The sequence below is a fragment of the Salvelinus sp. IW2-2015 genome, linkage group LG6.1 (assembly GCF_002910315.2).
Source record: "Salvelinus sp. IW2-2015 linkage group LG6.1, ASM291031v2, whole genome shotgun sequence".
Taxonomy (NCBI): Eukaryota; Metazoa; Chordata; class Actinopteri; order Salmoniformes; family Salmonidae; genus Salvelinus; species Salvelinus sp. IW2-2015.
The window spans coordinates 26,015,601-26,034,158 of record NC_036845.1 but is presented as its reverse complement, the minus strand read 5'-3'; the positions used below and the strand labels follow the sequence as shown (position 1 = coordinate 26,034,158).

The 18,558-nt window shown below is 42.0% G+C and overlaps 1 protein-coding gene across 2 annotated transcripts in view; it reads left to right on the top strand.

The window, feature by feature from the left end:
* LOC111965363 (protein FAM13B) overlaps positions 1–18,558 on the top strand; it is an 83,184-nt gene that overhangs the window by 49,504 nt on the left and 15,122 nt on the right. For both annotated transcript variants that reach the window (XM_023989515.2, XM_023989513.2), the window contains exon 7: positions 4,303–4,436. In XM_023989515.2, coding sequence (XP_023845283.1) covers positions 4,303–4,436 — 134 coding nt within the window. The remainder of the gene's footprint in view (positions 1–4,302; positions 4,437–18,558) is intronic.

Below are 18,558 nucleotides of genomic sequence, written 5' to 3'. Positions count from 1 at the left end.
AGTGCCAGGGAAATAGCCGGTTTGCGGCCTAGACAGATTAGCTTCTGGCTAGCTATCGGATAGCTTCTGGCTAGCTTTCTGGCTAGCTTCTGAATTAGCCCCTGGCTAGCTTCCACGGTGGATTTTCAGATTTGAGGTAAATAATACTTTTTTGTAATTGGTGAAGCGGGTTGCAGGAAAGCTTTTGCAGGAAAGCTTTTGTAGTTGAGTTCTTGGATAATAAAATATATAAAAGATATGCGAAGAAAGGTGTAAATATATATATATACAGGACACGACAATACGAAACAGAAATGACGTCTGAACTGCTAAGCCATCTTGGAATCGAGTGGAATCCTATAGAAGATTTGTGGGCAGAACTGAAAACGTTTGTGCGAGCAAGGAGGCCTACAAACCTGACTCAGTTACACCAGCTCTGTCAGGAGGAATGGGCCAAAATTCACCCAATTTATTGTGGGAAGCTTGTGGAAAGCTACCCAAAAGTTTGACCCAAGTTAAACAATTTAAAAGCAATGCTACCAAATACTAATTGAGTGTATGTAAACTTCTGACCCACTGGGAATGTGATGAAAAATAAAAGCTGAAATAAATAATTCTCTCTTATTATTCTGACATTTCACATTCTTAAAATAAAGTGGTGATCCTAAGACCGGGAATTTTACTAGGATTAAATGTCAGGAATTGTGAAAAACTGAGTTTAAATGTGTTTGGCTAAGGTGTATGTAAACTTCCGACTTCAACTGTATATAGTCTTAATTCATTTCTACTTTGATTTGTGTGTGTTGGGTAAATGTTGTGTAATTTGTTAGATATTGCTTGTTAGATATTACTGCACTGTCGGAGCTAGAAGCACAAGCATTTCGCTACACCCACAATAACATCTGGTAGTCACGTGTATGTGACCAATAAGATTTGATTTTTAGGCTTTTTGTGCAAAGGATAAGAAGCAGTGCTTGACTTGGGCAGGAGCTCTCCGGAGCTGAGTACCGGCACCTCAAATGTTCTACTGCTTGAGCTCCCGTTCCTCTTTTATAGAATATAAGCGAAAAAGTATTGTGGAGCTCCTGCACCTAATATAAACAGCACTTAAATATAAAAAATTACCAGCACCCAAAATGAGTACCGGAACCTATTTCAGTCCAAGTCGAGCACTGATAAGAAGTAATCAGGTAGGCCTATTTTATGATGTTTCCACTGGATCAGAGCTTGACATTTTTCCCTTTCACGCTGAGTGGTTATCGAAAGGGAGAGCGCTGTAAAGGTTTTTCAAATGGCCTACATTGAGGAACTATTGTCATTCTCAATGGATGTAAAAACAGACTTTGTTTGCTTGCTGTTTGAGGTGAAGAAAATAACATTACTTTGACAAGCTCCACAGCTCATTTGTGGTGGTGCGTTAAAGTTATCAGATCCCCAAATGGGCACATTTAAATGCCTACATTTGCGCACAGGCCAGGTCGCCTATATACGTCTGAGTAATCAGGTGCACATCCTTACGCAACATTGACAGGAGCGCTCCAAACAATAGACAATGACTACATTTTAATTGACTAAACTCGTAAATAGTATGAAATACAGTAATCCCTCGTTTATCGCGGGGGTTACGTTCCGAAAATGACCCGCGATAAGTGAAATCCGCGAAATAGAAAACTTTTTTTTTTTTTACAATTAGCAACTATTACATGTATACAAATACAGTGACTCACGTGTAGGCCGTTTCGTCGACATTATGGGTTTAGGAGATGTTCGAAATTACAAGATAATTTGGCCAACTTAATGTAAATTTGCCAAGCTGTTTTATGTACGTACACATAACTGCACGAGACGACAAAATGATAGCACAATTCGTAGCATGTTTTGATACAAGAAGCGGGAGTGAGTTTTTAGCGAATCAGAATGCAGAGCACAATGCACCAAAAAAAAAAAAAAAATGCATTATGAAAATCCGCGAAATAGCGAATCCGCGATAAGTGAACCACGAAGTGGCGAGGGATCACTGTAAACCAAAACTTGTTTCTCACAAGTGTAGCATAGGTTGTGCACTCTGCAAACCAATGTCCACTCCAACAATGAGAACGGTAAGACTGGAATAATATATTGATGCATTAACATAAATTATCATAACCAAACAAACATTGGAGATTAGAAATGATAGGAATTCACAGTAAATGTACTACTGGTGATATGTAATGGGGAAGTGATATACACTAAAAATCAAAAGCAAACAATTCACACAATGAAGTTATGAAACAATGAATGTGCACAAATTGGTGAGAGAGAACACATGGAGAGAAGTGCATTGGGCTTCTTGGGCCCTGCATGGTCAAGCCGACGTCTCTATTGGCCGTGTTGCATTTACGATGATATGGCTCTGCAGAAGTCAGGGCGTTCATACTTGCGCTTCGTGGAGCATTACAGAGCTGTTTGTTGTGAAGGGAGTTGTCAAGAAAGTGAGTTTGTGTTTAAACAGGGTCTACCTTCCCCACCTACCGTCAACCAATCGTGTCAATGCGGAGCTATACAGAGCCCTCCGCATTGTTACAACATATTGGAGGTGCATGGCGATGCGGTACTGAGCTCAATTTGGCCTCGCCGCAATTGTGTCACACCCTCCATATGGAGCCTCCGACCACATTTTCGGATCAAGCATAAATCGGCTTTTAGTCTGGCCCTCTACAATGGATTAGTTCATTAAGATGTGGTGCGTGCGTGCGTGCGTGCGTGCGTGCGTACGTACGTACGTACACCCGTCTTAGTGAACTAATCCGTGTATGTGTGTGTATATAATATATACACACGTACATACACACAACTCAGTAAAAAAAGAAAAGTCAATTTTTCAGGACCCTGTCTTTAAAAGATAATTGGTAAAAATCCAAATAACTTCACCGATCTTCATTTGTAAAGGGTTTAAACACTGTTTCCCGTGCTTGTTCAATGAACCATAAACAATTAATGAATATGCACCTGTGGAACAGTCGTTAAGAGACTAACAGCTTGCAGACGGTAGGCAATTAAGGTCACAGTTATGAAAACTTAGGACACTAAAGAGGCCTTTCTACTGACTCTGAAAAACACAAAGAAAGATGCCCAGGGTCCCTGCTCATCGGCATGAACGTGCCTTAGGCATGCTGCAAGGAGGAATGAGGACTGCGGATGTGGCCAGGGCAATAAATTGCAATGTCCGTATTGTGAGACGCCTAAGACCGTGCTACAGGGAGACAGGACGGACAGCTGATCGTCCTCGCAGTGGCAGACCACGTGTAAAACACCTGTACAGGATCGGTACATCACACCTGTGGGACAGGTACAGGATGGCAACAACAACTGCCCGAGTTACACTAGGAACGCACAATCCCTCCATCAGTGCTCAGACTGTCTGCAATAGGCAGAGAGAGGCTTGACTGAGGGCTTGTAGGCCTGTTGTAAGCCTGGTCCTCACCGGCAACAATGGGCACAAACCCAACGTCACTGGACCAGACAGGACTGGCAAAAAGTGCTCTTCACTGACGAGTCGCGGGTCTGTCTCACCAGGGGTGATGGTCGGATTGAATGAGCGTTACACCGAGGCCTGTACTTTGGAGCGGGATTGATTTGGAGGTGGAGAGTCCGTCATGGTCTTGGGCGGTGTATCACAGCATCATCGGACTGAGCTTGTTGTCATTGCAGGAAATCTCAACGTTGTGCGTTACAGGGAAGACATCCTCCTCCCTCATGTGGTAAGCTTCCTGCAGGCTCATCCTGACATGACCCTCCAGCATGACAATGCCAACAGCCATACTGCTCGTTCTGTGCGTGATTTCCTGCAAGACAGGAATGTCAGTGTTCTGAGCATACTATTCAACACAGCCATTACAGCGAAGAGCCCGGATCTCAATCCCATTGAGCACGTCTGGGACCTGTTGGATCGGAGGGTGAGGGCTAGGGCCATTCCAAAAATATTTACACATGTTAAGTTTGCTGAAAATAAACGTAGTTGACAGTGAGAGGACGTTTCTTTTTTTGCTGAGTGTGTGTATATATGTATCTGTTTATTTCTTTATTAATTTGCTACTGCTCGACTAAAAAAATCTAGGTCGACCGAACAATCGACCAGTCGACTAATTGGGGTCAGCCCTAACACTGCATTACATAATGTTGTCTGGGTGCACAGTTTGTGATGGTACAGCTCAGTCAGTGTCCTGTCAGAGGTGTCATGTATGATGATACTTAAACCTCCTAGCCTACTTCTATGAAAAGGCAGCTGTTGGAGTGGAGTTCCCCCTTCTAAAATGTCCCCTGACCCTTCTCTCTCCCCTGCAGATCACTGAGCTCCTGGATGATGAGAAATTAGAGGCATGTGAGGAGCTGCCCCAGGACGGCGAGGGCGAGGAAGGCCCCCCTTCCGCCTCTGAATCCCCCCAACACAGTAACACCCAGGTCACTCCCTCTTCAAGGTAAGATAAGTTGATGATTGACTCTATGATCCCCATGGGGAAATTTGGTTTGCGGCTCTGTGTATACAAAAATATATCAAGCGTAGACAATTAGTAATAAATATAATGAACATTTAAAGGGGCAGTTCGTGTGCGATTTATCAATGATTCATCTGTACTACAGCTGGGTGATATGTTTCGTGATAAATAACTATTTTGCTTGATAATAAATACTACTTTTTTTTTTAAATCAACAGTTACTTTACATTAGCGCCAGGGCTCTATACTTTATTTATTTTTTCCAGTGCCAAGTCAGGACAACTGACATGGTAGCAAATTATTCAAAAAGTAAGATATTTCATCGAACATATCCAGGGAATGTATGTCACATTCCAACCAAGCTGCCTGCTCCACCACAGCTATGTTCTTGTATCTGGGTTAAGTAATAAAGATCTCTTATAGTATAATGTTATTGGGTCAGCGCAGCTCCCACATGAGTATTACATAAATGGAATCACAATTTCCACAAATTGCTGAGTAGTACGGCTTATTTATTATTACAGATCAAATTTTATTGGTCACGTACACACGTTTAGCAGATGTTATTAAGGGTGTAGCGAAATGCTTGTGTTCCTAGGTCCAACAGTGCAGTACTATCTAACAATTCACAACAATACACACCAATCTAAAAGTAAAAGAATGGAGTTAATAAATATATAAATATTAGTACGAGCAATGTCGGAGTGGCATTGACTAAAATACAGTAGAATAGAGTATATACATATGAAATAGGTAAAGCAGTATGTAAACATTATTAAAGTGACTGATGTTCCATTATTAAAGTGACCAGTGATTCCATGTCTCTGTATATATATAGGGCAGCATTCTCTAAGGCCAGGATTGAGTAACCGGGTGGTAGCCGACTAGTGATAGCAATCATGGTGGGAAATGTTCAGGGCTCTAACGCTGACATTTTTTACAAGGAGTAAATCATTTGACATTTAGGATCACAATTCAATTATTTGAGTGTTTTAATGATAAGAAATTACTTAAAGTTAATGAATAAATGTTTTAGGGAAGACAAACTTCTGCTGCCACTTTAAGGGGCGGGCCGTTACCGTGGTAAAGGGGCACGCCGTCTCTGTCAGACATGCGAATCACTGTCTCTTCCGTAGCAGCAGACATTTGAAGCAAACCCAACTAATATTGATGTAACTAGCCAACTCGACCAACTTTTACATCTGGGCTTTGGCTTTATTTATTTTTTACTATTCCCAAATGCTTTGGTTGTTGAAATAGACATTCTTACCTAACAATGCCAACATCTACCTGCATTTGGCGGGTGTTCATTTCCCACCGGGATCGTAACTATTTTTCAATCGGGTGACTCCACGTGGGCTCCTGACCCCAAGTTTCAATACACTGAACAAAATAGTGTATTAGATCATGATAACGTTTTTTCTCATTCAATGTACTGAGCAAAATGGTGCTAGTTCAGGACCAGGTAGCAGCGTGTCTGCCATGTACAAGCTGTGCTGATCTCCACTCTTCTAAACGGATGAGTGTCTCCCTTCAAAAGTCCGGAGGTCTGGACATGAAAGATAATTTAAGTCTTTCTGTTGATCTCATCTCCTCCTCGCCTCTAGCTTTAGTTCCAGTGCACCTACACCCACTTTGATCTCATCAGAGCGCCAACAGGGCTATTGAGAGCTCCACCACAGGGACACCATACAGCAGCTAAATGTCAGACTGGTCTGGTATGACAGGCTGCTTAAATCGTATTAATGGAGAACAATTTTAGAGGAGCGAGTCTGTCATTCCTTTACACAATTGTGTCTGTTTTTATGGCCACGTGCCTCCACATTCTGAGCATACTATTCAACACAGCCATTACAGGAAGCTACACCAACCCCTCTTTTACGCTACTGCTACTCTATCCATCATATATATGCATAGTTACTTTAACCATATCTACATGTACATACTACCTCAATCAGCCTGACTAACCAGTGTCTGTATGTAGCCTTGCTACTTTTATAGCCTCGCTACTGTATATAGCCTGTCTTTTTACTGTTGTTTTTATTTCTTTACTTACCTATTGTTCACCTAATACATTTTTTGCACTATTGGTTAGAGCCTGTAAGTAAGCATTTCACTGTATTTGGCGCACGTGACAAATAAACTTTGATTAGATTATAAGAGTATAAAGAACAATAGGGATTTAAGAGTGACTCATTGTACTCCTGGATTGTTTCAAGAGGCTGTAAAGATTCCCTAGTGCAAAGTAAACAAAATACTTTCAAGATAAAGATCCCAGTCAGCCGCCAATTTAGAGCATAGGCCTCTATATGTTCCGCATTTGCTTAGGAACTTTTTCCCCCAAGATTGTTGGTGGTGTAGCTTCCTGTTTAAATCGAAACAGAGCTTTAAAGCTTTGCAGCTCTGCCTCTATCAGAGTGGGTTTGGGTGGCTGCCTGGCCCACTTGCCCTGTATTTGACCCTTTACACTCGTGCTCGTATACCGGTTGAAAATGGCACATTTGGGCACTGATAAACGCCTACATTGGAACGCAGTGGCTACAGGGTTCGCAACTAACTTTTTTCATCAATGTCCCAGTACCGTGCCGAAGTGCAATTTCAACTGTCCCAAACTGAACTTGAACCGTCCCATAATTTAAATTAAACTTGATATATATTTTTATGTTTTGATATGCCAGCATGGATCTAGGTCATTTGCAGTGCTTTTAAAGTAATTGGTTTATTTCGGAGACCGATAAATACAGTCTATATTACAAAAACCTTTTTGCATCTTAATGAAAACAAACACCCATTACATTATTAATAATTATAATTTATTAATTGAACATGCTAACAACACGCATACAATATATTGGAGAGAAGAATGTTATTGTGAACTGATTACTGAATAAACTTAGACATTCCATTACACCACCAGCTTCCCCATTTAAACACAACACAACAAAATACAATAAAGAATGCATGTGTTCCCCAGCCTGACGATGCCAAATATTTACCTGCATTTGGCAAATCTAATAGCCATTCAGATTTTTTTACCAGCCCAAATATGTTTTGTTGTTGCAAAAATCACACCAACAAAATGTAAAAAAACAGATGAGCATGCTTTGTAATGTTTCTAAAACAATACATGTAGTACTAGTAAGAAGTAATGTGGTATATTGTTTCATTTCATTTTCTGTGACCTGAGTCTTTTAACCAAAATATCACCGCAGCCTGTAATTTAAACAAACTTTTATGCCTGTGTGCATCACTTCTAAAAATGAATCATGTCACTCTGCTCTTCACGTGCGCACGCACAGCGCCAAGACAGGCAGTGTTGCGGCGCGAGGCAGAAATTCTTTGCACATTTTACAGTGTGCATTCGGTTTAGGTCAGGGAGATACAACCATATTCTCTAGAATACCATAGTAACTAGCCATAGCCTACAGACAATGCAAATGCCACAGCAACTCCCGGCACACGAAACCTCAGCTCCGGGCCGGCAGGCCGCAAACAGGCTGGAAGAGAGTAAAATKTGCATTCTAGTCGGCCTATTTCCCCAACCATTGGAATGATATTCTAATATTATACATTTATATTAACCGAAATAATTACAAATGCGAGGCCTAGCCAGCAATATCATAGGTTGTCCAGGTTTCAAACAATCTTACCTTGCTTTTAAGAGCCTACAGCCAAAATCCGACCATAGAAAAAAAGCTAAGATTTTATGATATGCCATTTAAACCAACATTTCTTATTCTACTGTCCAAAGGCAGTAAGGCACAATCCTATTGTTGCATCTTCAGATATTCCCTCTTTCTAAGTTTCTACCATTAGGCTGTATGTCCATCTGACACATTATAAAAACTGCTCGCATCAGGTGCGAGTTTGAGAATGGTGTTCTCCCGTAATAGCATTTTGGAACATTCACGCATATGGCTGAGATGAGGGAACATATTTGTGTACTTGTAATGTGAAATATTCATAGTTTATCAACTTTTAAGCTAAATGTTGTGATCGGTTTCATCCTCGTCTTCACGTTTAAACATTTTAGTATGGAACCACTGTTGTATGCATTTTATATTTTCCCACAACTTTCCCAACATCCCAGACATATTTTTTACCGTCCTCGGGAAGACGGAACACCCTTAATTTTGAGCCCTGAGTGGCTGTATAGTAACATGCTGCAGTATACATGAAGTCAGAGCTCTGGCTATGCGCTTCCCAGCGCTGTATGGGTTTTGACTGACAGTCATTCTGAACTTGAGCAACTCGAGCAAGAAGTGGACCCATCCCTCCTGCTAATTTGGCAGCTTTTGCACATTTCTTGTCTGAGGGAAATACTTTAAATGAAGAGGGCTCTATGTATTTTTAAAGATGAGACGTTGAGGATTATTAATAAATACTGCGTTGATGTCATACAAGCAAGCCAAAACACCCTTTAGTCCAAATGTGCAATTTCCATAGAGAAAAACTGTCATATACATTGTCAACGTTTATGATCACTATGTTTGATGAACAGTTACAAGATGACATGGCGTCATACCCTGGGTTGTTCTGAACAGAACGAGCCTATTTGTTTATTGTGAAGAAAATTTGCTGCGTCACACGCCTGAATGCGCTCATGACTCCTATGCGCATCAAAATTACTATCGGTTTCCCTGAATTGCATTGTGAAAGCCTAACACTAATGTCATATTTTATAGCTTAGCTAGTCATGTTGGCAATAGAACACGCTTTCAAATGATGCCCACCTGACCCAGATTGAGATTTAGAATGGACCGTTTTTGGGATTTCGTAAACAAAATTTTTGGGATGGCGGGGATGCAGGGTTGTGTTCCAACCAAAACGACTACAAGTGTGCTTGCTCTAGTTCATCAACGGCGCAGGAGAAGAATTAGGAGTACCAACAAAAAAAAGCACCTTAGAGTTGAAGACTTCTTTGAGTCATAAAAGTGCATTGAAATTACTTAGGAACTGTGCACGCTTTGGAGAGGTGTGTGTGTGTGTGTGTGTGTGTGTGTGTGTGGCCACTTTGAGATCCCAGTTAGTTCTTTCACTCAAACTCTTATAATTTCTTTCTTATGTTGCACCTATCCCATATTTACCATGAATATTCTTACAATTTTACTGAATGTATCCAGAGTATTTTCAGATTTTGGTATCAACAAATGCTGCAATAAGTACAGTAAATTGCACATAAAATCAACAGTTTGGATTCAGTTGTCAGGTGAACTGTTGTCCACACGTTTTGGTCTAATAATTTTTCGTAATCTCCAAACTGTTCCCTTTCAATTGCTACCATGGATATGCATATGCTTTTCATATTTTTTTCTGTAAAAAACATTTAAATTTAGCTCTATCCATATAGGCCAATTCTTACTATTGTAAAGGGTTAAGGTGATTTAACCCACTTATCCCTAATCCACACAGACAGCCACATGCACCATGGCAGGGGGAAATAGTCTACATGGCTAGAAAGGCTTGAGACAGTGACACACCCACAGCACACTGCACATACARTGAGCTCCAAAAGTATTGGGACAGTGACAGTTTTGTCTTTACTCCAGCACTTTGGATTTGAAATTATACAGTAACTACGAGGTTAAAGTGCAGACTGTCAGCTTTAATTTGAGGGGAATTTTCATCCATATTGGGTGAACTGTTTAGAAAGCACTTTTGGTACATAGTCCCCCCATTTTCGGGGACCAAAAGTATTGGGACAAATTCACTTATGTGTATTAAAGTAGTCAAAAGTTTAGTTTGGTCCCATATTCCTAGCACGCAATGATTACATCAAGCTTGTGACTACAAACCTGTTGGATGCATTTGCTCTTTGCTTTGGTTGTTTCAGATTATTTTTGCCCAATTTTAAATGAATGGTAAATAATGTATTGTCATTTTGGAGTCACTTTTATTGTAAATAAATAAGAATGGAATGTTTCTAAACACAATGTGGAGAGCCAGCAAGTAATGGAGATCAGTTCAGAGTGCAGAGTGCATATTCTTTGCCCATTTATACGTATAGGTCAGTAATGGGGAGTTAGTGCTTCCTACAAGAGCATAAAATGTGTAGGCTACATTTCAAGCTGTCTTTGAAAAGCCAGTCAGGTAAAAAGCTAATGTCTTAAAGGGGCAGTGTTGTATTTTGAGACAGGCTTGAATATTGTCATTCTCTGTATGCTAATAAGAATAAATTGTATTTTGTAAAGTGGTTTCTTGCATCATACAATACAATGCAATTTACAGTCACCTATTTGGCCCATGGTGTTATAAACCAAGTAAAAAATAATGAATTAATGTCAAGCCCTTCATAATGTAAAAACTTTTAAGAGTCTCATGCAATGTAGGCCTGCATTGAACACCACATATAGGCTACTGTAGGCTATATCATAGAAATCAAAAGCTATTTCCATGTGAAAATGTTATGGGATTTGCTCCATTGGTTTTGTTGGTAGGCCCACATTATGCTCAAATAGCCACAATAGCCTATTGGCTACTGTCTAAAACTGTAAGGGAACACAATTCTCACGTTTACGCTCACAAGACCAAACATTTGCTCGATGCCCCAAAAGATTTGAGGGAACATTACATATAAGTGAATCTTTCCCAATACTTTTGGTCCCCTAAAATGGGTGGACTTAGTACAGAAAGTCTGCACTTTAACCTCATAGTCATTGTATAATTTCAAATCCACAGTGTTAGAGTACAGAGCCAAAACAACAAAAAATGTCACTGTCCCAATACGTTTGGATCTCACTGTATTTGTTACCAGTCTTTACTGGTTGTTTTCCTGCTTCGACTCCCAAACCATACACACAATAGCCTTGATTTGGACCCACATGGGAGTTGAAAAACAACAATGACACTAGTGGGTTGGCACTCGCTTCTGGGCTATTGTTTTCCCATGGACCCTACTGCTGCAGTGTTTAACACTTTATGGTATGCCAAACAAGGACCGAGAAGGCCCTTTTCGGCTAACTTGACCTCTCACTCTGTGCCTCCGGCTTCTGAATCATGTCACCAAGGAGCCAGACAGGAACTGTGGGGGTGTATGTACAATGCTTTGGGAAGATATTCAGACCCCTTGACTTTTTCCACAATTTGTTACATTCTGAAATTGATTAAATCGTTTTTTCCCATCTCATCAATCTATACACAATACCCATAATGACAAAGCAAAAACAGTTTTTTTGAATTTTTAGCAAATTTATTTAAAAAAATAAAAACATCTAATTTACTTTAGTTCTCAGACCTTTTACGCAGTACTTTGTTGAAGCACTTTTGGCAGCGATTACAGCCTCGAGTCTTCTTGGGTATGACGCTACAAGCTTGGCACATCTGTATTTGGGGAGTTTCTCACATTCTTCTCTGCAGATCCTCTCAAGCTCTGTCAGGTTGGATGGGGCGCATCGCTGCACAGTTATTTTCAGGTCTCTCCAGAGATGTTTGATCGGGTTCAAGTCCGGGCTCTGGCTGGGCCACTCAAGGACATTCAGAGACTTGTCCGGAAGCCACTCCTGCGTTGTCTTGGCTGTGTGCTTTGGGTCATTGTCCTGTTGGAAAGTGAACCTTCACCCCAGTCTGAGGTCCTGAGCGCTCTGGAGCAGATTTTCATCAAGGATCTCTCTGTAATTTGCTCCATTCATCTTTCCCTCGATCCTGACTAGTCTTCCAGTCCCTGCCGCTGAAAAACATCCCGACGGCATGATGCTGCCAACACCATGCTTCACTATAGGGATGGTGCCAGGTTTCCACCAGACGTGACGCCTGGCATTCAGGCCAAAGAGTTCAATCTTGGTTTCATCAGACCAGAGAATCTTGTTTCTCATGGTCAGAGTCCTTTAGGTGCCTTTTGGCTAACTCCAAGCGGGCTGTCATGTGCCTTGTACTGAGGAGTGGCTTCCGTCTGGCCACTCTACCAAAAAGCCCTGATTGGTAGAGTGTTGCAGAGATAGCTCCAGAGTTCCTCTGTGGATATGGGAGAACTATGTCAGAGTGACTATCGGGTATTATGTGTAGATTGCCGAGGGGAAAAAATGTGTTTATTCAATTTTAGAATTTGTCTGAAACGTAACAAAATATGGAAAAAGTCAAGAGGTCTGAATACTTTCCGAATGCAATGTATGTGCTTGTCCTGGTCGTTCTGTAAAGGTTAAGGGGATTTGGGTGGTGGCTGGACTTTACATTTACATTTTTGTCATTTAGCAGACACTCTTATCCAGAGCGACTTACAGGAGCAATTAGAGCTAAGTGCCTTGCTCAAGGGCACATTGGCATATTCGTTTACCTTGTCAGCTTGGGGGATTTGAACCGGCCCAACACTTTAACCGCTTGGGGGATAGGGTAAGGCTTTGGGTGGCAGCTGCTGCAGAATTAGGGCCCAGTCCCAGACAGACTCATGTAGATAGAAGGGTAGAGTTGGGGCAAGCACTGAAATTAACAGAGATTAAATGGCAACCAACAGAATTGGCAGCTGCCTGTATCCCCCACAACTATTGCTGTGTTGCCGGGGATTATGCAGTTACAGCTCTGCCTTTGATGGAATTTGTGGTATTATGTAATTTTAGAAATGTCTTAAATGTTGTATTTCTTTAATTCTTTGGTAGACATACTTGCTTATTAAATCATGAAGGTAGTCATTGATCAACAATAACACTTGACTGGTCATGTACGATGTGTTTCGGTCATTGATATGGTTGCAAAGTTACCAGAATCTGTTGTAATTTTGGTTTATACTTGAATAAAAGTATTCATATACAGTACCAGTCAAAAGTTTGGACATACCTACTCACTAAGAATCATATAGTAACCAAAAAAGTTTTTTTTGTATTTTTTTTWATCGAAATATATTTGATATTCTTCATAGTAGAATATAGTAGAATCTTCCTTTGCCTTGAAGACAGCTTTGCACACTCTTGGCATTCTCTCAACCAGCTTCACCTGGAATGCTTTTCCAACAGTCTTGAAGGAGTTCCCACATATGCTGAGCACTTGTTGGCTGCTTTTTCTTCACTCCAAGTCATCCCCAACCATCTCAATGGGGTTAAGGTCGGGGGATTGTGATCATCTGGTCATCTGATGCAGCACTTCTTCACTCTCCTTCTTGGTCAAATAGCCCTTATATAGCCTGAAGGTGTGTTAGGTCATTGTCCTGTTGAAAAACAAATGATAGTCCCACTAAGCACAAACCAGATGGGATGGCGTATTGCTGCAGAATGCTGTGGTAGCCATGATGGTTAAGTATGCCGTGAAGTCTCAATAGATCGCTGACGGTGTCACCAGCAAAGCACCGTCACACCACCACCTCCATGCTTCACGGTGGGAACCACACATGCAGCGATCTGTTCAAGCTACTCTGCGTCTCACAAAGACACGGCGGTTGGAACCAAAAATCTCAAATTTGGACTCATCAGACCAAAGGACAGATTTTCACTGGTCTAATGTCCATTGCTCATGTTTCTTGGCCCAAGCAAGTCTCTTATTATTATTGGTGTCCTTTAGTAAGGGTTTCTTTGCAGCAATTCGACCATGAAGGCCTGATTCACACAGTCTCCTCTGAACAGTTGATGTTGAGATGTCTGTTTCTTGAACTCTGTGAAGCATTTATTTGGGTTGCATTTTCTAAGGCTGGTAACGAATTAGCTTATCCTCTGCAGCAGAGGTAAAGTTGGGTCTTCCTTTCCTTTGGCGGTCCTCATGACAGTCAGTTTCATCATGGTGCTTGATGGTTTTTGCAACTGCACTTGAAGAAATGTTCAAAGTTGACTGACCTTCATGTCTTAAAGTAATGGACTGTTGTTTCTCTTTACTTATTTGAGCTATCTTTTGTATACCACCCCTACCTTGTCACAACCCAACTGATTGCATTAAGAAGGAATGGAATTCCACAAATTAGCTTTTAACAAGGCACACCTGTTAATTAAAATACATTCCAGGTGACTACCTCATGAAGCTGGTTGAGAGAATGCCAAGAGTGTGCAAAGCTGTCATCAAGGCCAGGGGTGGCTACTTTGAAGAATCTCAAATATAAAATATATTTTGATTTGTTCAACACTTTTTTGGTTACTAAATGGTTCCATATGTGTTAATTCATATTTTTGATGTCTTCACTATTATTCTACAATGTAGAAAATAGTAAAAATAAAAAAGCATTGAATGAGTAGGTGTGTCAACTTTTGATTGGTACTGTATTTAAGGATAATTTGCTTAAACCCTCATGTTAAACACCAATGCTATTCACTAAGTTGATGGTTTATATTTAGAATAATGTTTTGCAGCTTTTTCATGTTATTTAATTGTAATATATTTTACATAATGCCACACAGGGCTAGAGATAATTAGACACCTGTGATAATCTGAAGTTCCCAAAAGGGCTACTAGATGTAAAATCAAATTGTATTTATCACATGCGCTGAATACAACGGGTGTAGACCTTACCGTGAAATGCTTACTTAAAAGCCCTTACCAACAATGCAGTTCAAGAAATTAAGAAAATATTTACTGAATAAACTAAAGTAAAAAATAAAAAGTAGCACAATAAAGTAACAATAACGAGGCTATACAGAGGGTGTACCGAGTCAATGTGCGGGGGTACAGGTTAGTTGAGGTAATTTGTACATGTAGGTAGGGGTAAAGTGTGACTGCATAGATAATAAACAGCGAGTAGCAGCAGTGTGAAAATGAAAGGAGGGGGGGTGCAATGTAAATTGTCCAGATGGCCATTTAATAATTGTTCAGCAGTCTCGGGGTTAGAAGCTGTTCAGGAGCATTTTGGACCTAGACTTTATTACATAACATCTTTGGAAAGATACTACAATTTTGGTAGTTTACTGGTGAACTTCTAAAGTTTCCAGTAATCGATCCTCCCTTTGCAACCCTAGTCAGAGGGAGAAAGTGCAGGCTTTGCTGACTTGTTTGTGCAGAGCCTTGATAGCCATTAAGCCTGCCAGCGACAGCTCCCATCAAATCTAAATATAAGCCTGTTGGACCGTCCATCATACATCCTGTTCCCTGCTCCATGGAAATTCTCTTTCATGGGGTACAAAAATAAACTCCAGTGATGAAGACTAGCGTCCTAGAGACACGCAGTTTGGCGAGGTTTGAGACAGGGGAATGTGTGAACAGGTGTTTGTGCCATAATGACTGTCTGAGGGAGGTAGCAGGGTCACAGACCTCCCTCCTCCTACCCTCCACCTGTCCTCCTTCTCTCACCCTTTCACCTCTCCAACTCATGAGTGTCAGCCTGCGTGCCTTCCCTCACAACACCACCAGGCAGGCCTGTAAACCTAGCCAGTGGCTATGTCCCAAATGTCACCCTTTTCCCTAGAGTGCACACATTTTGACCAGACCCCGTAAGGACCAGGGACCACTATATAGGGACTAGGGTGCCATTTGGGACTGCGTCAGAACCAGAGGATCAACAGCCCCTGTGTCCAACCTGTTCTCCTTGTCATAGTCCATCTTCTCCAGCCAGACCTGTCCTGAGGAGCCTGTGGACATTATTTATGAGGGCCACTGCATGCCACAGAAACCCGCCGCTCTTATATGTGTCAACGGAACTCTTGCTGTCTCTTTCATGACGGCGGTTGAGTGATAGCCCAGTACTCATCATGGATACACAGCCAGATGTTTACATGGTTAACGGCACCCTACAAGGTGGACACCTGCTCCTGTCGTGGCCTGTGCCCATCAAAACAAGTGCCTCCTACTACTTCTATCCCATATACCCACACCTGGTATTGGGATCTACTCCTTGCTTTATTTTGAGTAGCTGATCATTTTATGTCCACTGCTCTCAGCTACCTTGCATCCCCTTCGCATCTTAGTTACTTCTTATTGCCCCCTCGCGACCTTATTACCTCATCTCACTACCTGATTTGTCAAGGCTATAGGCACTGGCACCATATACTGTATTTAGCATATATTGCTCTGATAGGCAGGTACTACACTGCTTGGAGTATGATGTCCATGCGGCCTAGATAACAAACATAACATATATTAGCAGTACTCAGCCACAGTACATGGACAGGCTTCTCATCTTACATTCCTAGGAGTTCTGACACACTTTCCACCCAGGAAAGATTACTTTTATCGCAACTTAACTGTGGCAATGATAAATGGGTCAAGCGAGATAGGATTAAGAGCAAACCTGACCCGCTTCCTGCTTGTGGACACAGTGAAGCATTCTCAGAACACATGGCACTCACGGAACTGTCATCGTCGGTTCAGACAGTCCTGTGACCTTACTCAGGATGTATGTGATGTGTAAGTGTGTGTGTGTGTGTGTGTGTGTTCACTCAGAGACAAACATAGATATGAGCGAGCAGAAGTAAACTGCTAAAGAGGGCTTGTGATTCAGTGTGTGGGTGTGGCCTGTCCCCCTAGGTGAGCTCCAGTCAGAGCTATTAAAGAGCTAGCCCTGTCAGTGAGCCAGCCCAGCCATTGGGCTATGATTGAATAGGATGTCAGTGGGTACCAAGCGTACATAGGGGTGATGTGCAGGTTATATAAAAGCCAGTGGATGACAGGTGGGTGGGGGGGGCTGCTGTGTTGTAGTCAGTTTTTACTGGCCATTGGTTGGGGAAGCCTGCCCCCCTCGGGTCAGGTGATTGGCCAGCGGTGTTGGTTGCCTGGTTGCGTCAAGCAGCCCTGTATTTGAGCAGGGTTCTGGATTGTTTACTGCAGCACTTTTCAGCAGAGAGTCCCGAGCCCAACACGACGCAGCAAGCCAGCTGAGGACAGAGCTCTCCACAATATGTACCCAGGGAGTCAGGTTTTGCTCTTCGACCTTCTCATACAGACTTTATCGCCAATAAGCGCTCAGTCTGGATAACCAGAGAGCCCACCAAAAAAACGTCAGGCTTGATAAACAGAACAACACGACTAACCAAGCTGAACCGACAACCGGTGAAAATGGCGTGTGAAATTCTGCTGCTCAGGTAAAGCCGTGGGGGGGGGGGGTGAGGGGGATTGTAACAAGTTCGTGTACATTGTCATGTTACATTTTTGAGATGTATTCAGTATGTGGGGATGCGGGGCTATTTGTGGCGTATGATGTTTTATAACTTAATGCGCCCCATGGTCTCTGATGGGTCATGACCAGTTAACCTTTATGGATGAACTGTTAAGGGTTCGTATTACATCGGAGGGGGGGGGGGGGGGGTTTAAGATTGGACTGGACTAATTCTACAAATCTCATGGGAGGATGCTGGTCTGCGTAACCGACACGTGTAGTTTTAATACACAGAGATAGTGTATCAAGGGGAAAACGGGTGTTTACGAGCTGAAGAGTGATGCCTGGTAGAGAGTGTGTGGGCTTTTCTTGAAGTACCTGCTGAAACTGTGATGTATGGCAAGCACACTGCGGCGCTACTCTCTGCCAGAACCAGTACATAACCTACAGACGCAGTGCTGAGCAGAGCAACTCTGCTGAATCACAACTACCTGGCTACCTCTTCTACTGCTGCGACTCAGCCACTCATACTAATAGCAGGACTGTGTGTGTGTGTGTTTACAGTATGTGTTCATATGACAGCTGACTATGGGATGATGAAGCTAAATTGCAGAGTTGGAGGAAGCTCATTGTTTCCTGGAGCTTTGCCTCTGGTGATCTTTTAGTTGGGTAGCAGATCACTCACTGACCTCTCATGAGAACAGCAATAGACATCAGTAGGTCTTCAGCTAGCTACCTTACTGAACTCCTGTCGGTGTTACCAGTCAGGCTGTGGTATCCTAGGACGTCTCCTCATCCGGCACTGTTAAGTAACCTTATTAGTGGAAGGAAATACGGACTGTTAAGTAACCGCCTTAGTCAGTGGACCAGAAGTTCACAATAGGCATCAGCAGTTCCCTTAAGATTCATCTTACTGCAATTCTATTCCTATCTGTCATACCCATGGTTCTCCATGACGTGACTAGGCCAGACGCTGTTAAGCTACCTCTATTTTGAAAGGAAAACACTGGTCTGACCTACCACTAGAGCCCTTTGCCCTGAGGTCAGGTCAACATACTACAAAGAGCTATGTGGCAGATTATATGACATTCCTCCTTATCCAAATCACTTTGGCAAAGCTGGTACGGTTATTCCACCTCATTAGGTTAGCCGATTGCGTGAGGCACTCCA